The sequence below is a fragment of the Ixodes scapularis genome, unplaced genomic scaffold (assembly GCF_016920785.2).
Source record: "Ixodes scapularis isolate PalLabHiFi unplaced genomic scaffold, ASM1692078v2 PGA_scaffold9__187_contigs__length_104089568, whole genome shotgun sequence".
NCBI lineage: Eukaryota > Metazoa > Arthropoda > Arachnida > Ixodida > Ixodidae > Ixodes > Ixodes scapularis.
Window position 1 is genome coordinate 61,118,788 of NW_024609884.1, and position 17,938 is coordinate 61,136,725.

The 17,938-nt window shown below is 45.2% G+C and overlaps 1 protein-coding gene across 2 annotated transcripts in view; it reads left to right on the forward strand.

The window, feature by feature from the left end:
• Positions 1-17,715, forward strand: part of LOC8026290 — a 149,985-nt gene extending 132,270 nt beyond the window's left edge. The window contains exon 2 of one of the 2 annotated variants that reach the window (XM_029982997.4): positions 16,238-17,715. In XM_029982997.4, the coding sequence (XP_029838857.2) occupies positions 16,238-17,337 (1,100 nt within the window). In that variant the 3' untranslated portion in view covers positions 17,338-17,715. The remainder of the gene's footprint in view (positions 1-16,237) is intronic. The other variant, XM_029983052.4, reaches the window with a different exon arrangement.
• The last annotated feature ends 223 nt before the right edge of the window (positions 17,716-17,938 follow it).

A 17,938-nucleotide genomic window follows, 5' to 3' on the forward strand; every position in this document is an offset into this window, starting at 1 on the left:
ATTTTTTTCAGACGTTAACTCGGAAGTAGCGAATTATTAGAAAAATAACAAAAATGGCCGCGACGCCGCTCCCAGGTGGTGCACTGAACACAAAAACGCGGGAAACGCCGCACGAAAGGCTGGTGTCGGGCGAGATAATCTTGATAAAAAGTGATTTTACAGAAATTTGTGACCGACTATACCCTTTTACTTGAAATTTAGAAACTGGCGGACGCCCTCGTTTAATAAAAATATGTTCTAAAGCAGACGAACGTGTGTCTTCCTTTGTCGTCTGCTTATCTGTTGACGGGTCCGTTCCCGGTGAAAGCTCAACTTTGGAATCAAGGGTGCCGCTGCTGAGGCATCTTGATTGTTCCTCTTTATTGGTTTTGTTGCACTATCTTCTGGAGTTATTATCAAAATATTTTCCGCGCCGCCCTGCGATGCCGCAATACTCGGCAAGTGAGTGTGCCCAGGCAGTCAAGTGGTACGTGGAGCGGAACTCGGTGGCCACTGCACAACGAAAATTTCGCACTGCATTTCATGAACGCCCGCCTTCACGCCCGACTATTTTGACTTGGGCGGATCGTTTTGTGTGTGGAGAAGACTTTAAAAAAAAAAAAAAAAAAAGAATCCAGTTAGTGAACGTGAGAGCCTGCTAAAAATGAGGAGCTCATTGAAGCGGTGCTTGCTGTCTTCGAGAGCGACCCGCAATTGTCAACAAGACGAGCAGCCAGGTTGTTTGGAATTTCGGAAAAAAGCGTACGACGGATTCTGCGAAAAAATAATTTGCGCCCGTACAAGATGCAAGTTGTCCAAGCCCTGCACGATGGCGACAACGTCCGACGTTCAGAATTTAGCAAGGCACAGTTGTTGCGAATTGATCCGCCGCGACCTCTTTTAAAATTCGTAAGTCGAGAACAAAAAATCTGACAAACTTGCGGTTTGTGGGTACTGCGTTTGTAGAGACGACGCCATAACATAGATTTTTTTCAGCGAAATTAAAAATTCTACTCTTTTTGCCTGCACGATTTGAGATGAAAAAACCACCCATATATATATATATATATATATATATATATATATATATATATATATATATATATATATATATATAGATCAGTGTGTCGAACCGAAAAAAATACGGGTTCGTTTACGGTTCAGGTTCAGGTAAATTTATTTTGTTCCGGTTCAGTTCCGGTTCGATTAATTCGATCCGCGAACCGGTTCGCGAACCGGTTCGGGGCGCTGAACCGGTTCGCGAACCGGTTCGGAAATTATAAATGACAAATTGCAACATCAAAATAAATTACAAATAAAGCATCTGAAATCAGCACATACCAAACGGGATACATCGTAGTGTAAGGCTCAGGGATTTCTACCAGGAATGGTTTCTTTATGTGCACTCAAAGGTTACCTCACCGACGTTTACGCATTCGGACTTCACCTAATTGGGTCCGACGCAGTAGCTGTAAAATCCGCGATCTCCTTACAAACCCACTTACAAGTAGAACTCGCTAACTATCCCGCCACCTCGGCGTGTAAGCAATTGAAGGAACAGTGGGGAGAAAATACAGCTTTCTTTATTTGAACTAGCCTTCGGTAACTCAAATTAGACCCTTAAAGAAGTTTTCATTAAACAAGATACGGAATATGAAAAACACTTCACCGAACGCAACGCCAGAAGGACGTAATAGGATAAATATTAAACTAGAAGAGTTCGCTGTCTCACAAATACGTTAGCTTCTAAGTGCCTATACGAAACCGGATGCATTATTATCAAGCTCCACAGCCTTTTCTTTTCTCATTCCGATGGAAGCAAGCTTCAAGAACTCGCGCGTTCTAGAAACGTGTTATGAAATGAGCACACAGCAGCATTTAGGATTTACGAGATTGTAGAAAAATGAAATCCCGTGACGCGATTTTTTTTTTTTTTTTTTGCACAGCCTTTTAATTCTCTTTTTTCCGTGCAAGCCGCGACCAGCGCAATACTGGTTCCTACGTCAAGATTCATGGATGCAGCGTTTGTCAAGATTCATGGATGCAGCGTTTATATTCCTAAGACTGAGTGGAGAAGAAAAATATGTAAGTGAGGTGTGTGTCAGTTGACGGCACTTAAAAAACAAATGGCATTGATAGCACATTCATTGTCAACAGCGCGTGGCCGAACCGTTTTGACATGAGCCGGTAACCGTTATTTTTTTTTCGGTTCATTTCCGGTTCGGGTTCATCGCGATAACAATATAACGGTTCGGGTTCGGGTTCAGTTCCGGAAAAAATACCGGTTCGGTTCCGGTTCGACACCCCGATATATATATATATATATATATATGGTTAAAATTAAATATGAATTTGGCTCCAAAACCATGCCTCCAATTGAGATGAAAACGAGCTTTCTGCCACCTTTCGGGAATCGCATCTTTGACTGCTCGCTAGTTTGTCACTTCTCAAACTACTGCGCTCGGCCTCTTTCAACTTCACTTTCAAATTAGATTTTGCTATGCTTAATAAATCGAAAACAAAACTTGTATTTAAAATAAGTATGAAGAAAAATGTCGAACTACCTCTTTTTGCTAATTTTTGGTGAAGTCGGGCAATTTCTTACGTGTGACCAATTTAATATATTTTAATTACCTTGATATTACCAGAAAGCTCAAACTCAGCTGTTTTCATTGCATACAAGTTCAATATTATATACGCATACAAAATAAAATCCCCTTTCTTCTATAGCTGTGAGAGGAGCTTCAAACATGCAATGAAGTCGATTTCATTTTGAGATGAAGGAAGCAGGTCGCTATTTTTCCTAAACGGAGTTCCGAATCGATTCGATAGATTGGTGTCGCTAATACGGCATCTCTAATCCACCGTTCGCTCAAATGAACACCGCCATTCGCCAAAGTGTCGTTCGATGAAACATCATGGGCGGAGCTTCGTTCGCTAAAACGTCGTTCGATCAAGTCAGTGCCTCCCAGGTTGTACACAACTCAACGTTAATCACGGCGCATGGCGGTATGTAATTAATACTTCAAGATTTGTAGTTTCTATCATTTTAAAGAAGTGAATAGAAAAGTACCTCTAAAAAGTAACTTCACTTAGTTGCAAGTTAGTTACTGGAAAATGTACCTAAGATACAAATACAGATACCGAGAAATGAAAGCACCTAGGTTTGTACCTCAGATACAACAAAAGTACCTAGATACAGATTTCCAGTTACTTGTACCTAGGTACTTTACAACCCAGGTCCAAACTCTCTCAGTGAAATTACCGGAGCTTGTTGGCGGTACTGATTGCCACATGTGGCCTCGCATTGTCGTGGAGGGTAACCACGTTGTCCACATCGAGAATCCTGCGGCGCTTTCGCCTGATGGCAGCCAGCAGACGTGACAGTATAGAACAATAACTGTCGGCATTGATTGTTGCACCCTGTGGCATGAAGATGAAATCCAGCAGGAGCGGTCCACGGCGATCCCAGTAGACCGTTAACATCACTTTTCCAACAAATGGCCCTGAACGGATTTTTTTTTTTTTTTTTCAGAGGCGAATTTGTGTTTCCACACCATGCTCTGCTGCTTCGATTCTGTTGTGAAATGCAGTATCGACGTTTCATCGCCAGTAACAGTGCGGTTCAGGAAACTTTCACCATCCTCGGCATACCGCTACAGATGATTCAGTAAAGCCATCGTTCGCTTGCCTTTCATCATATGATCCAACTGCTTAGCCACCCACCGACATGAAATTTTCCGGTACCCTAAGGACCCGTGAACGATGTTTTTTAAACACTCCCATACAAAACGCCAAGCTCCCGGAAATTTTCCTTGAGGTGCATACGCCGATCCGCTTTCGCCATTGCATCCACGCGGGAAATGTTGTCGTCAGTCAGCGACGAGCGCGGCCTCCCCGAACGCTCATTGTCATGCAAGTCTTCACGGCCTTTTGCGAACTCACGACGCCACCACCTGACACTTCTCAAAGCGAGACACCTTTCCCCATACCTGGGCTGCATTTGCCTGAGGATTTCGAAGGGCGTTCGTCGTTTGCTCCATAGAAAACGAATCACACTTCGTTGCTCGTACGCTGTGGACGCGTGAAGCACAACCGCCATCTTCAACAACTGACAGCAGCGCCGTGCCGCGGAGCTACCGGCAGATAAGGCCGGGCCGGTCCAAGAATGGTCCACCGCTGGGAATGGAGGTGTCGACTTCGAATTCACAGCCGTAACTTGGCTAGAAAAAAAATAGGGGCAAAGACTTTCTGATTCGCCCTTGCATTCATGCGGCGATATTAGCCAGAATAGCACCCTTGCGAGGACGCAGTCAAAACGCAGAACTGACAAGATTCAAGCTTTAATTTCGGTCATACAAACAAAATACTATATCTTTTCTTTATATTTTCCGGTAAGCCACGATCATACCTTACAACTAGATTTTAGAAACATTTGCTCAATGAAGTCTACATAACTTATTTATTTTTACATATAGCGTTCAATTTATATGCAACGAAAAGAGGTAAGTTTGACCTTTCTGGTTATATAAACTTAATGAATATATCTTAGATAGTGCACACGTAAGAATTTGCTAAACTTTGCCCATAATCATCAAAGGGGGATAGTTCAATTTTTAAAGTATTTATATTAAAATACAAAATTGTTGATAGATTAATCGCAATGAGATCAATTTTGAGTGTGTCACAAAATAGTCCTAGTGCAGTAGTTTGAGAAGTAACAAAATAGCGAGCGGTCAAATATGCGATCCCCGACGGATGGGAGATTTTCGCCTGGGCCGCTTCAATGGCCTATACCTTCCAAACAAAAAATCCGCTAGGCTTGCCGTCTGCGCTGTCTTTCATTACGAGAATGGCCCCTAAACATATATTGTCTAAAAATTCTACCCCAAACCAGTGCCTGATCTTGAGATAAAAACACCCGTAAACATTTTTCCTACGCATTTATTTATGTATTAAATAGTTCTGACTCCTCAGATTCAAGTTGGTATCAATAAATTGCTGAAGTTCAAGATGTTTTACCTCCTTTTTTATATTGCAAACTTACATGGAAATGCCAAGCTTGTGTGCCCCTTCTGTTTTTTTAAGTTGTATGCTCACCAGAAACATTCTGTTTTGCAATTTACATAATGGCTTCGGTAGGGATGCTATCCCCGTGTTTTGCAGTAAAAGTAAATTAAATTTTGTTTTCTTCTGCCGTTGAGATAAACGATTTTCGAGAAGTGTAATTATCTAAAATGTTTAGTTTTGGCTTGCGTGCAAACTTTTTTATGAATATTTAATAACCCAATGTCTTGTAGTTTATTGTCGACTATTAAAGGCTGAGATGATGATAGTATTTTACATTTTTTTTTACCTTCAAGGTCATTCAACGTCACTGAGGGAAGTGCTACCTCGACTTGTCGGAAATAAAAGAATATATAGTACTATTCTTACTAACATAAAGACTAAATAAAAACATAATTATGGTTAAAAAGTAAGAAAACGCTTATTTCAAAGTACTTAAATCATAATTAATTATTAAAGTTTAATGGGTTTTATTATTATTAAAGTTTGAAGGTTTTATTCTACAGAAGTGCGAGGGATGAACGAATAATACATGCACTTGTCTTACATGGGATATAACGCCAACCTTGTTAAGGTGATCTAACCAGTGGGAAATATTATGATAGGGGTGTTAGTAGGGCCACGACACATGACCGAATGATATTACTCTGTATTAAAAAATAATAGAAACGAGAATACTTTCTTCGTAAAGCAAGACTCAATAATGATAATGTGTTTCGTTGAAGCTATACACTAGCAGCGCGATGGTAGCTAGAAAGAATGAAAAGTGCAAATTTGTTTTGAACTGATTCCACTCTTCTGGAATCAAGATTCCATAAGCAATGCCATTTTAGGCATTTCCTATGGAGCCGTAGCTTTGGTCGTCCTAGGCACATCCTGGAATCCCCTTGTAAAACTTGGTGGCTTAGTAGCAGACATGTACAAGTTACTCAAAAAAAGTAATGAAGTTAAGTTACTGAGTATTGACGTCAATAGTAATTTGAGTAGAGTAGAAATTACTCAAATAGAAAGTAATTGAGAAAATTACTAATTACCGTAAAAAAGTAGCGAATTACTTTTGAAGTTACTTTTCTGTGGTTTTTTCATGGTAAAAAGAAAGTACAGAGGTTTTGATATGTTAGCGACATTGTGCTAGCCAAATATGAATCGGCTTGTTTGTTTCACAGAAATGCTTTAATAGCTGGTTCTGCTTCTACGTGTCTAATTGTTTTGTACTTTCTTGTTTGTTTGGTCAATGATGTACTGCGAATGGGTCATTTGTACATTGAGGTTTAGCACTACCTGAGATAGATTTTATAGACAGTGTTTGCTTGTTTACAGTGTTGCATAAAGTACATCTAAAAAGGACGCAGTAAAGTACAAAGTAAATGAAAGGTTATGTACTTCAAGTAAAGTAGTAAGTACACTAAGTGCTATGTACTTGAAGTAACGTATATAACTACTATATATTTCACGGTAAAGCACAAGCACTTTTAATACAATCTTTCATTGTGCCCTTTCATTCCTTATACTGTGTTTTTTTAACTCATATTTTTTTTTACAGAAATTGCAGCAAATATTGTGTAAGGTAAAGTCGCCGCAGAGTAGTTGTTTTACTCTCGCTGACGAGCTATTTCACGCAATCAACTTAAAGGCACTTATTTCCATCGGTCTTACAGCCGCCATTACTTCACTCAGAGAAATGACCAGATGACGTCTCGAAAGAGCGCGTTTTCACACGGCGATACCGCCATTTTTTTTCCAGATTTGAGGAATGTACATTGAAGTTGGGAGTTCTACTTTCCTCGAAAAATAGAAGTACATACTCAGAAAATATGCTTCAAGTAAAGTACAATTCATCTAAACAGTAGTACTTTAAGTACCATGTACATAGAGTACTTCCCAACACTGCTTGTTTATTATTTTTGATATAAAAACGTTGGGGGAATTACTACAAGTTTCTCGAACGATCTATGAATCTTTGAAGATCTCCATATTCTGAGTTTTCAGAGGAAAGGCAACGCAAAAAGGTAACCTTTGCGTTGCCCTTTAGCGTGCGATTCTTCGAGTACAGCACAAACTACGGGAGCACAAGATGAGTTTCAGAGCAGGTGCTGCATTTTGTTGCGTCCTTTGAGTGAAGATACAGTGGGCGAGAGTTTCTACGTTGGGCAGAAGCGGGGACCAGCCATTTTTTCAAAAGGGTCGAGTCTCCTTGAGCTTCGGGACACAAAGAAACGCCAGTCTTCGGCGCAAATCCTGCAGTTACTCGGCCTCTCTTGCGTCGTGCCTGTTCGCTCCCCGCGCCTCGTAGCAGTGTTGTTGGAATGTGTGTATGTGTTAGTGTGTGTGTGTGTGTGGGGGGGGGGGGGGGGGGGCTGTGAATCTTTTTGGGGGAGTTGCGGTCTCTGCAAACAATTTTCTCCCCCCGCCTTTCCTACGCCACGTGCTTCTTCCTCTTCGCAAATATCAGCTGATCTTCCAACATCTTATCTCCTTTGTGCAGTAATATTTGTTGATAATGAAAACAATCACTAAAATTCGAATGTAATTTGTAACTTGAGTAGAAGTTATTCAAAAAAGTAATTAAAGTAAACTACTAATTACCGAAATAAAATTGTAATTATTGAAAGTTACTAAACTACTCAGAAAAGTAGTTAAACTACAGTAACTTGAGTAGAGAAGTTGAACTACGTACAAGTCTGCTTAGTAGCATCATCGTATCACCTTCACGTGACGGTCAAAGAAGGCAGAGCTGTCATATCTAGATTTATGATCATCTTAACCTTTCTTAAGCAGAGGGTGGCCAGACGTCCCGTTTTGTCCACGGAAGTCCCATTTTAAGAATACATCTCTGCTGTTCTGTCTTTTTTTCTTTTTTCTGTCTAAATGAAGCTTTGTATTTCATTTTTTGGTGGAAACGTGCCTCGAAATCAGTACTAAGCGTGGGCAATGTAACAGGAAAAAAAATAAGGCTTACTTGTTACAGACATAACTGTATAAAAAAATAAACATAGTATCAAACTTTTATCTCCCATCAGTTTTGAGCTATTGTTGTTGTTACATCTGCAATAACTTTTATTCGCATAGACGTGTTTATACGGGAGAGTTTTCTGCATCACTGATTTGGACATGTTTCGCTCGTCAGCATTTCTTCCCTATTGTTTAGAAATGGGTAAGAAAGACACGTATGTTCTCAACAAAAAAAAAATCGGAAGAAAAAAATTTTTTTTTTTTAAGTTGAATTAAATAATAGCAGAGCTTTTCTCTCTGCCTCCCTTCCCCTCCCCGATGTCCCGTTTTCTGCTCTGATAATTATGCTAACCCTATACAGGCTTTCTCAGCATACTATAACACCGTCAGTTAGAACGTTTATAGCATGTTTGGGACTAATTTCCTATAAGAGACCCCTCGGACAATGTTAGGAAGGTATTAGCTACCATGGTCAGGGGAGGAAGGACTGCGCCAATTGCGCCATTTTGCGCCAACCCACTTTCGCTGCGCCATCCTGCTCCCAAGCGCACATGTGCCAAAACTAGCCGAAAAAACTTAATTTTTTATATATTAAAGTGATGAGTGAAAGGCAGAGAGGTAAGCCTGTACATCTGTCCTAGCTGGCTACTCTGCACAGGGGAAATGATTAAGGGATAAAAAGGTGGGATGAGATGCTTAATGAGTTTAAGTTACATGTTAGAGAGTTTTACGGAACCGTTTCTGCACATCCGATACGGTACGAAGGGCCCTCCGATACGAACTGCGCATGTGCGAGCCTTCTGCGGTATAGCACATGCGCAGTTCATACCGGAGCACCCATCGTACGTATCGGATGTGCAAAAATGGTTCCCTAAAACTCCCAAATTGATGTGGTCGTGTCAACGTCAAAGCAGGTTACGTATTCTCGTTTGATGAAAGTAGGCGCCAAGTGCCTATTTTCATCTAATGAGAATGACCATGATGCATTCCGAACCAGGTGAATAGACACATTCCTTGAAGCGTAACCAGCACGAGGGCCAACACCGCGCGACTTGGTTGTTCAAGTGGTCCATCTCGAACGCGAGAAAAAGTAAATGCTTTTTTTGTTGTTCCGAAGTATACCGTATTTGGACTAAGAACAACCACAATAAAAATCGTGCGCTTATTTTCGTCCCCTGTACCAGTGCCTTCGAAGCACTTGTTTGGACGCGTTGCTTTGTCCAGTCAGTGCCACAGCTCAGCCAACAACGGCATGTGGGTGTCTGATCTCCCAAAATGGCTCCCAAGATGAGGCATGCATAGGTGGCTTTGTCAGAAGTACTAAAACATCAATTCGTCGTGTGCTTTTTTTTTCCACAGTGCGAAATACCGCACGTATTAAATCGCGTATACCGGAAATTCTCGTGTGAACGCCCACCCACGAGAAATCGTCCGTCCCGTTTTTTAGGCTGAATATCCGTAACAAAAAAAGTTGGGGCTCCAATCCACGCTGTGAAGGTGGCTGGTCATCGAAGCGGTGGTATGACCTGTCACGATTGCCTACTGCACTATACGAAATGCCGCCGCCGGTCGCAGCACGCCGCCGCTGGTCGTAGTGCCGTTTTTTTGTTTCCCTTTGCCACTATTCACGCTGCTCCTCGGGAGTCCCAACTATGCGTGGCCTATTCATCGCGGTGCTGCAGCAACAATGAAATCAGTTGCTATACTCCGTTTCATCTTATGTTTAAGTGCAGCGGATGTTACGAGCCGTCGGAGCCAATCGGAGGCCGTCTGAGTGTCACGTGACCTTAGAGAGGGGGCACAGCGACGCGCGGAAAGCGTATCACGGGCCACGTCCACAGAACAGGATTGGCTAAGATAGCTCGTAGCATCCGCTGTGTCCGGACGTATGGTGAAACGGGGTATAGGCGGGTTTTTCTTTTATATATTAAAGGCTAGTGACGTCAATCCCCACGTCGCAAGCTGCCGTCGACGCGGCAGCGTGAGCCGTTATCACCCATTATGCGGTTAGCACTTCACACGAGCGCTTCGAATGGCGTCGCCCCCTTCCGAAGCAGCCGCGAGCCTAATCTTTACCGGAACGCGTGGGAGGGTGTTCCTATTGTTCACACGCGCCTTATCATCCATCCTGTGGTTTTGATGCTTGTTTTGTGGTTTTCTTTATTGAAACTGATACTGAGCTGTATGCTGTATGCCTGATTTCAAAGGAGATATGCTGTGTTGCCTTCAATTGTTCGCCGGGAGTTTTTTTGCTCACAACGCTGACACGAAAACTTCCTCGGCTGGTATATAGAGGTATACAGCTTCGCTGTAAAACTTCCAAAGCATCGACGACCGCCCCCCCTCCCTCTCCCCCCCCCCCCCCCCCCTATTCCCGCCGGATATCTATCACGCGATGTCCGATGCGAATCACATCAACCGCGCGATCTGCGGTATCAGTGCGTGTGACAAGCGTACTCGCCGTGGATTCCCTCGAGCTTATCGCACCGTGACATGCGAATCTGCAGCGTTCGCAGTCTGCGACATGCAAATTCCTAAACCATTCCTGCGTTTTTTTGTTTGTTTTTTTTTTTTTGCGCGCGGGATATTAGTTGCCGTGGCATCTGAGTTTGTAACTCCTGATGTTTGTAGCGGGTTGTTGCGTGTATATCGCACTGTGAAGTGCGAATGCGCTGCATCCGCGTTGTGCTGCGGTTCCCGCGACAGGGGAGTTGATAGCGAATTCTCGACATCAAAACAAACCTACCAGCAGAAGCCGAAGAGGCAGCCATCGCACTCATCATGAACAGTGACCCCCACTCTACAATTATAACGGACTCCCAAACAGCGTGCCGAGCCTACCGGACAGGCTATGTATCCAAATCGGCGTACGTCCTATTCACGAAGCACCAAGATAAGCTCCCCCCGGTCAAATTGGTCTGGACCCCTGGACACGAGTCTGTACCCGGCAACCAGCGCGCCCACGCTGTCGCTCGAGCAGATACCCTCCGAGCACCGAACTGCAGACAAACAGAACAGAGCGACGGACACCCACTGACCCAGTACGCGGAAATCACAGAGTACTATCGCCTAGAACGCCAAAAGCTCCCCCCGCCGCACAAGGAGCTCACACGAGAGGAGGCTGTTGCCTCGCGGCAACTACAAACCAACACTTATCGACACCTAAGTCTACTTCGCCACTGGAACAATACAACAAAGAATGCCCATTCTGCGGCACGTACGCCACACTGTATGTGAATGCCAACGAAACCCCGCTACCCCCCTATCCCACACCCTGCGCCTTCCCAATGGGAGGCCGTGCTGCGCAGCTCCAGCCTGGATAACCAGCGTCAGCTGGTGGATCGGGCCCGCTTGGCGTCGAAGGCCACAGGAGCTCTGGACTAAGGGCCCCTCCCCCTTCAGAAAACTGATTAAATACAGTTTATTCTCTCTCGCGCGCACGTATCTCACCGTGGAACGCGAATTTGCAGTGTCTGCGATCTGTGGTATCATTAATGAAAAGACAGTGCGCAGTGTCCAGAGTAGACTGGCGGGGAAAGAATAGGAAACATTAAACTCACAGAGTTCCTTTTTCACGCAATTTGTAGAACCCCCCCCCCCCCCCCTTTTTTTTTCCCCGTGCTTATCACCATTTTTTTTTTAATTTTCTTATATATAAAATTTTGCTGTTGCATCCCGTAACATGGCTTAATCCATACTTTTAACTATTTGTCTTATCACTTTGATCGGGCGTTCTTTCATGGCCTTACGGTATATAAAGGTACATCAGAGCCCGCTGGCACCTGCTCACCTATCGGGAAAGTAAAAAGCACTCTACAAAATTAAACAAACATTTGGCATATACATATTTTTTTGTTAGTGTTTAGGGTGTTCGTTTCTGCTGAGATCACTTCCGCGCTCCTCATCCGTTTCGTAAGCGTACCAATAAAAGCGATAATTGGTTGCCTCATCTGTAAACTTTCTTGTGAAGGATGTATGGGGCGAATAAACGCGCTGTCAAACAAACATCATGCCGGCGGGAGAACAATGAGAACAGTGAGAATGTCCTGCTGAGCGACGCAAACCCTAAACCGTTGTGCTAGAACGCATTAAAAAAAATCTACTTGTGAAGAAAACCTGCCGTTTTATGTTCGCACTTGCTAACATAAAACGGCTTGCTTGTCTCTCACTTTTTTTGATCAAAATCTTAAACAAGCTTTTTGTTTGTTTGTTTATTCTCTACAGTCATGCATAGTAAGGGCTTAAGCGCATATGTATATGAATAGGGATGATATCATAAATTTTCGATGTTTTGCATTTGTACTTTCATCAAATAGAGTAGATTTGTACTCTGTTAAATTGAGTATTGGAATGCATTTATGTTTGTTACACAGGTACTTGAAACATATGTATTTTCTATTTATAAAACCTGTAGTCAGTAAGTATTGGTCTATATTTCATACGATACCATTGCATCTTGAAGTGGTTTTGTTTTTAACTTATGGAACTCTTAAGAAATAGGCACAACGTTTTATATTAATGAGGGTTAAGTTGTGCTTCTTTTGTTGACTATGCCTTCTATCCGTAAGAGGAACTTCCCCACTACCAGGAGAGTTCTCAATAGCTGCCATTCGGGTATATTACAATTAGGCTGTTTGCTTTTTATGCTATGAGCTGGATTATATTTAAGGAAAGGGTATGTTCGGAAATGGTTCTGGAACGTCACATGGATATACTTTTTCGTTGTGATATTTTTGTATTTAGAAAAACACCTCTGCGCCTACAGCCTCAAGTTTTACCTGCGTGACCAGCTCCAAGATTTACTAACCTGCTATGAATCATGACTTTCCTGAGCTGCTCCAAAGTCTTTGATGCTCCCAGATCTGCTAGAAAAGTCTGAAGCTTGCTTCCACCCCTGCATCATGGTACTCCAAATATGACCTTTTGGTGTACACACTGCTATAAAACGTTCCTAAAGTGTTTTATCTTTCTTTTTTTTTCTTTCTTTTTTTTTTTTGTAAGGAAACACTTATGACGAGCTCATCTTGCGCAAAGAAAATGGCGTCTTCTAGTTTGTCCTGTTATCCTATACGCCGCCATATTATTCCCAAAACTTACACCGACATTCACTCGACGCCTCATATACTGTCATTATCTGTAATTGCACATTTGACCGAAGAAATTCAAGGTCACCAACCTGCAAGGCCTTCCTCTGAAACAATATTTGGTAACGTCCAGCATATTTTCAACCATTGTCATATTGGTACCATGCGATGATTACCAAACGATCTTCATCATGAAAAGCGAGGCTATATTTTTATATTTTGTGAATTTGTTTTTTTATTGCGTACCCGGCGCTTTTTAGTTGTGATAGCCACTTGAGGAGTTGGAGTGAAGACAAAATTGTGTAACTTGTCTCCTACACGTTCCTCTCAAGAAGTAACTAAATACTGTTACTCGTCCCTCGGTTAAAAAGTAACGAAAATCCCGTTATGCGTTTCCTTTCATGGAGAGTTGTTAGTGCGTAACAAAAAAAGTAAGTAGATACATACAACGCGTCGCGTACAAGTTTACGCATCTGCCAGCCAGCCACCCAGTGCAGAAACATAGGCTGCGTTTACATGAATGCGACAAGAGCGCATCGAATTGACATGGAACCAATCACATGCGCCTAGTCCCTCTGCTTCCTCCCCTTCTATCCAGTGACAGGCTGGCGTTACATGGATGCAATCGTATAGCGCATCGAATCGAGCAGAGGCCAACTACACCCACCCTGTCTCTTTACTTCTTCCTCTTCTACCCATCAAAATAGTCATATCTCAATTCGATGCGCTGCGGTCGCGTCCATGTAAATGCAGCCAAAGTCGTCATATCTCGATTCGATACGCTACACGGTCGCTTTAATGTATCCGTGGCTATAGCATATCAGACACTATACGGCGAGCAAGTGCTCCAAAATGCTTCTTTGGCGCATCGGAACGCAAGGAGGAGCACGTCAATCATGGGGCAACACAGAGAACACGCAGGGAATGCACGACGACGAAGCAGACAAGCTCGCGCCATCATCGGTTGAGGTCGGCGGGAAAACAAAAGCGCATGGGCTCATCTGGAGGGTAAACAAACGTACGATGTGCGCAAAGAGCAGATGAACTTGCTCGCCATATAGTCAGTGATGATGAAGAATGCGGCAAGTGCTCTGCCTATAGCGCAAGCTTTCTGCCTTCCATGACACTTGGTCAACCACGCAACCAAAGCCCGGCGGAAGGCGGAGTTGTGCTTAACCTGACACCGATTGGCTTCATTTGGAAGCCGAGTCGATGAGCCTGTATCTCGTCCACGGCGCTGCGCGGGGAAGTAGGGCGCCCCGACGTTCAGGACGACGGAGCCTTCGGATGTAGGAGACGCGCGATTCCTTCTTGTGTAATGCTATGCATTCACAACGCAAAAAAGACAGCACAAAAGAGAGTCGTCAATTATACTCTCTACTGTGTTCGTCCTCTTTCGCTGCATTCTTAATTTATCAAAACATGTCCGACCGACACTATGTTCCCCTTTTCTGTCCAAAAGTGATTTTGTGCTTGTTTATTTTTGGGTGTGAAGAGAAAGGTGGAAGCCACGTGCCATACATCGAATTCCCATAATACCTGGTAATGACGGTGGGGGCGCCAACTATTTCCGGAATCGTTGTTTGCGCTCCATTTGCCTGCCCTTTTTATCGCACCAGAGTGATTCTTAGCAGACTTAGGGACTCGCCACACAGAGACCCGCCAAGCGTAACTAAACGTTTCTGTTTAGACACAAAACCGCGGGATCCCGCCCCCGTAAAAGCGAGTTTTAGTAGACCGTGTTTCCCTCTCCGCTAGCCCTCCGCTAGCCCTCCGCTACGAAGGAACTGCCACTGCGCTTGCGTGCCGATGCGTTGGCTGTAGAGTTCCGGATAGCGGAGGGGGAAACACGGTCTACTAAAACTCGCTATTATGATTGAGCACTAGTCCACCAATTGTAATATAGCTGCGAGCGAGTCCTTAAGAATGGCGCCACTCACGTCCTGCCGTGGAAATGTACCTTTAATTCCATTGGCTCAGTCGTGGGCGGCCACGGCGGGCTTAGGAGCCTGCATCTTATGAGCTGCGGCCTTGGCCTCTTCAAATCCTTTATGTTTGGGCAGTTCGGAAGAGCAATGAGAAAACGAAAACCGCACTAGAGAATGTGATTGGCTGCATTCTGTGGCCTGAACCATAAGCACATTCTACACTCCAATTCACCTCAAGTGCGGATGTATAGCAGGTGCTACAGGAGCGAGCTGTAAATTTTTCAGTGTCCCTGCCAAGCACGCGCGCTCGTGCAGAGCATAGCCTCATGTAGTGCCACTAAATAAGCTACGCTTCAGAGTAACGACACTTGGCCATATTGTGTCGTAAAATCATGGTTGCCATTTATCTGAAGCTTTATCTGAAATCACAGGAAACGCCTTTCCGCCCTCCACAAATGTTTAAATAGTTCGTGACAGAGCAAAGCAATATTGCGTGACCTTTCCATAACCGAATCTAATGCTGAGGAAGTCGCACTTTTGAATCATGACGATCGGCAGTTGCGTCTGCTCTGCATACGAGCCAAAATGGCGGCGCCCACAACAATGCCGGGGAACGGAGTGCCGATACTCTAAGCGCAGCTCATTTAGTGGCTCTAGCCTCATGATTACTGACAAAGTCTGGCAGATCGCCACGAGAAGCGGCCGCCAAAACGGAAAGATGGAGCGGCAGACAACGGATGAGAGGAAAGCCACGGGACTTGCACCCCGCTGCAGCGAGACGCCGAAACTATAGCGAACAAGTGTGTTTCGGGTCCTCGCCGCTGCGCCATTTCTCAGGTTCCCCGAGAAATGGCTCTTTGATGTTCTGTGCTACCAAATACTCGCGCTCCAAATCTGCGACCGGGCGCTCTATATATGGCTCCGTCGTCGAACTGCCAGGCTTTGTGAATATAGAGGTGGCTATGTGCAGAACATTCATCGCGCAGGGCCACACGTTCGGGCTTGTAGCTTCGGCGTCGCTCGCAGATAAAGTTAAACAAGACTTCCCAAAATCGCATGCGAGAAACGTGCTCTTGAATATAACCGAAATGAACCGGATGCGGCTGAAACGTTACATATCCTGCCGTCAAGCTAATTGTGGCCGCTTGGCGTGTCATGTTTGGCTTGGCATTTTGGTCAGTCTTTTCGATTTTGGCGCTCCGGCTCTTACGAGTTTCTCTTCCGCAGGTGAATTCCGACCACAGAGTCCAGCGACTGTCCCCGAACAGACTCCTGGCCAGACCCACGTGCCTCCGGACGCGCCCCCTGGGAGGCGGAGTGTGCAGTCTCCCTGGAGTCCGTCGTCGGCACGCATCAGGGGTCGCATGGTGTCGGGCGCCGCCGCCGAAGCGTTCCGGCCCAGGAGTGTAAATTGGCAGAAGTTTCTGCACGACTCAAGCTTCGATGAGCGATCACGTCGCGCAGCAGCCAAGTCAGAGCCCCGCCACACTCCGCGGCCCCTGCGGCACCAAGACATCAGGCTTTTGCTGCAACGTCGAGGGATCGAAAATTCGAGGAAACCTTTTCGAAAGGCTTTTCCACCGCGTGGACAACCCAGAGCTCCTCTACCAGAGCTGATCAAGAAGCAAGGACAAGCTCGAAGGAGTTACCGCGGCAGCTCTTCCGAACCTGACGACGGTGTCCTGTCCAGTTTCCGAGAGGTCACCCCGATCGGGCGGGCGGCGGCTGGACACCGTCGGTCCGCCCGCAACGGAGAGGCGCCTTCCAGGAAGCGCGTCCCTCGACGGGCGGCCTCGGAGTCTGCAGTCAGCTCGATGGCTTCGACTCGCGGCACAGCGGCCGCCTCAGGCTTCGTCCCCATCACCGGACCGTTTGGCAGCCAGGAGATGGCTTATTCCCCCTTCTTGGATGGAGGCTCACTCTTTGCGTCGGCCATTTCCGGTTACCCCAGCATGAGCCGGCAGTACAGCAAACAATCGCACAGCGACTTGGAGTACGGCCGATCGGCAAGCTCTTTCCCGAGTGAGGGATACGGCTCGCTCGGCAGCGGCAACTTCCAGCTCATCCGGGGTGGCATCTACGCGGACAATCAGGCCAGTTCCAGTCACGTGCCTTACTACGTGCAAGGCCCCAGCCGCGGCTACGGGGGCGCCTTTTCGTACGACGAGGACAGTGAGCCCGTGATGGGCTTCCAGGGCTTCGAGCATTTCGGCAACCCACTGCACAACGCGTTGAGCAAGCAGTCGCACGTCATCGGCGCTTCGTCGGCGCACCCTTCGCGCAGCGCCCACACGAAGGCTGTCGATCCGCTCACTGCCGCATCCTAGGTGGCCGTGAACAAGGCGTCGGCAGGTGCACACCCGACATTAAGTTGACACCCCAAAACTGCGTTGCGAGATCTCTCTTGCTGCCTTAATCAGTTCCTTCAGGAACCTACGATCTCCCGGCTGCCTGTCTGAGAAGCTTTTTCAGCATAACATCGAACACATTGCAAAAACAGGTGTCCCAAACATGGAGCCTTACGGAATGACATGGACCCGGTCGCTCAGAAATTAATGGCGTTGCACAACGAAACGTGCAGATTAATGCTCAAGATTTGAGATATCACTGTGTATCGGGTGAGCAACGAATGGGACAGTCGGACGAAATGAAGCAGTTACCAATTTCCCCTTGTCACCAATAATAACCTCTATCCCCTATGTTGATTCCCTGTATCATTGTGACACTGCGCAAGCAATGGTGTCGCCTAGGATGTAGTGCTGGTCTACGTATCCTTAGTTAGATGGATCAACGCCCGGTCGAGGTGCCCGCAGTCTGGTGAGCAGTAATTCAGAATTTGATAGCATGTTAAGGATACCCGGGTAGAAAAAATCGCTTCTTTGACCTGCGCTTTACCGCAAACACCTATTTGTTTAATTTTTTTTTTTT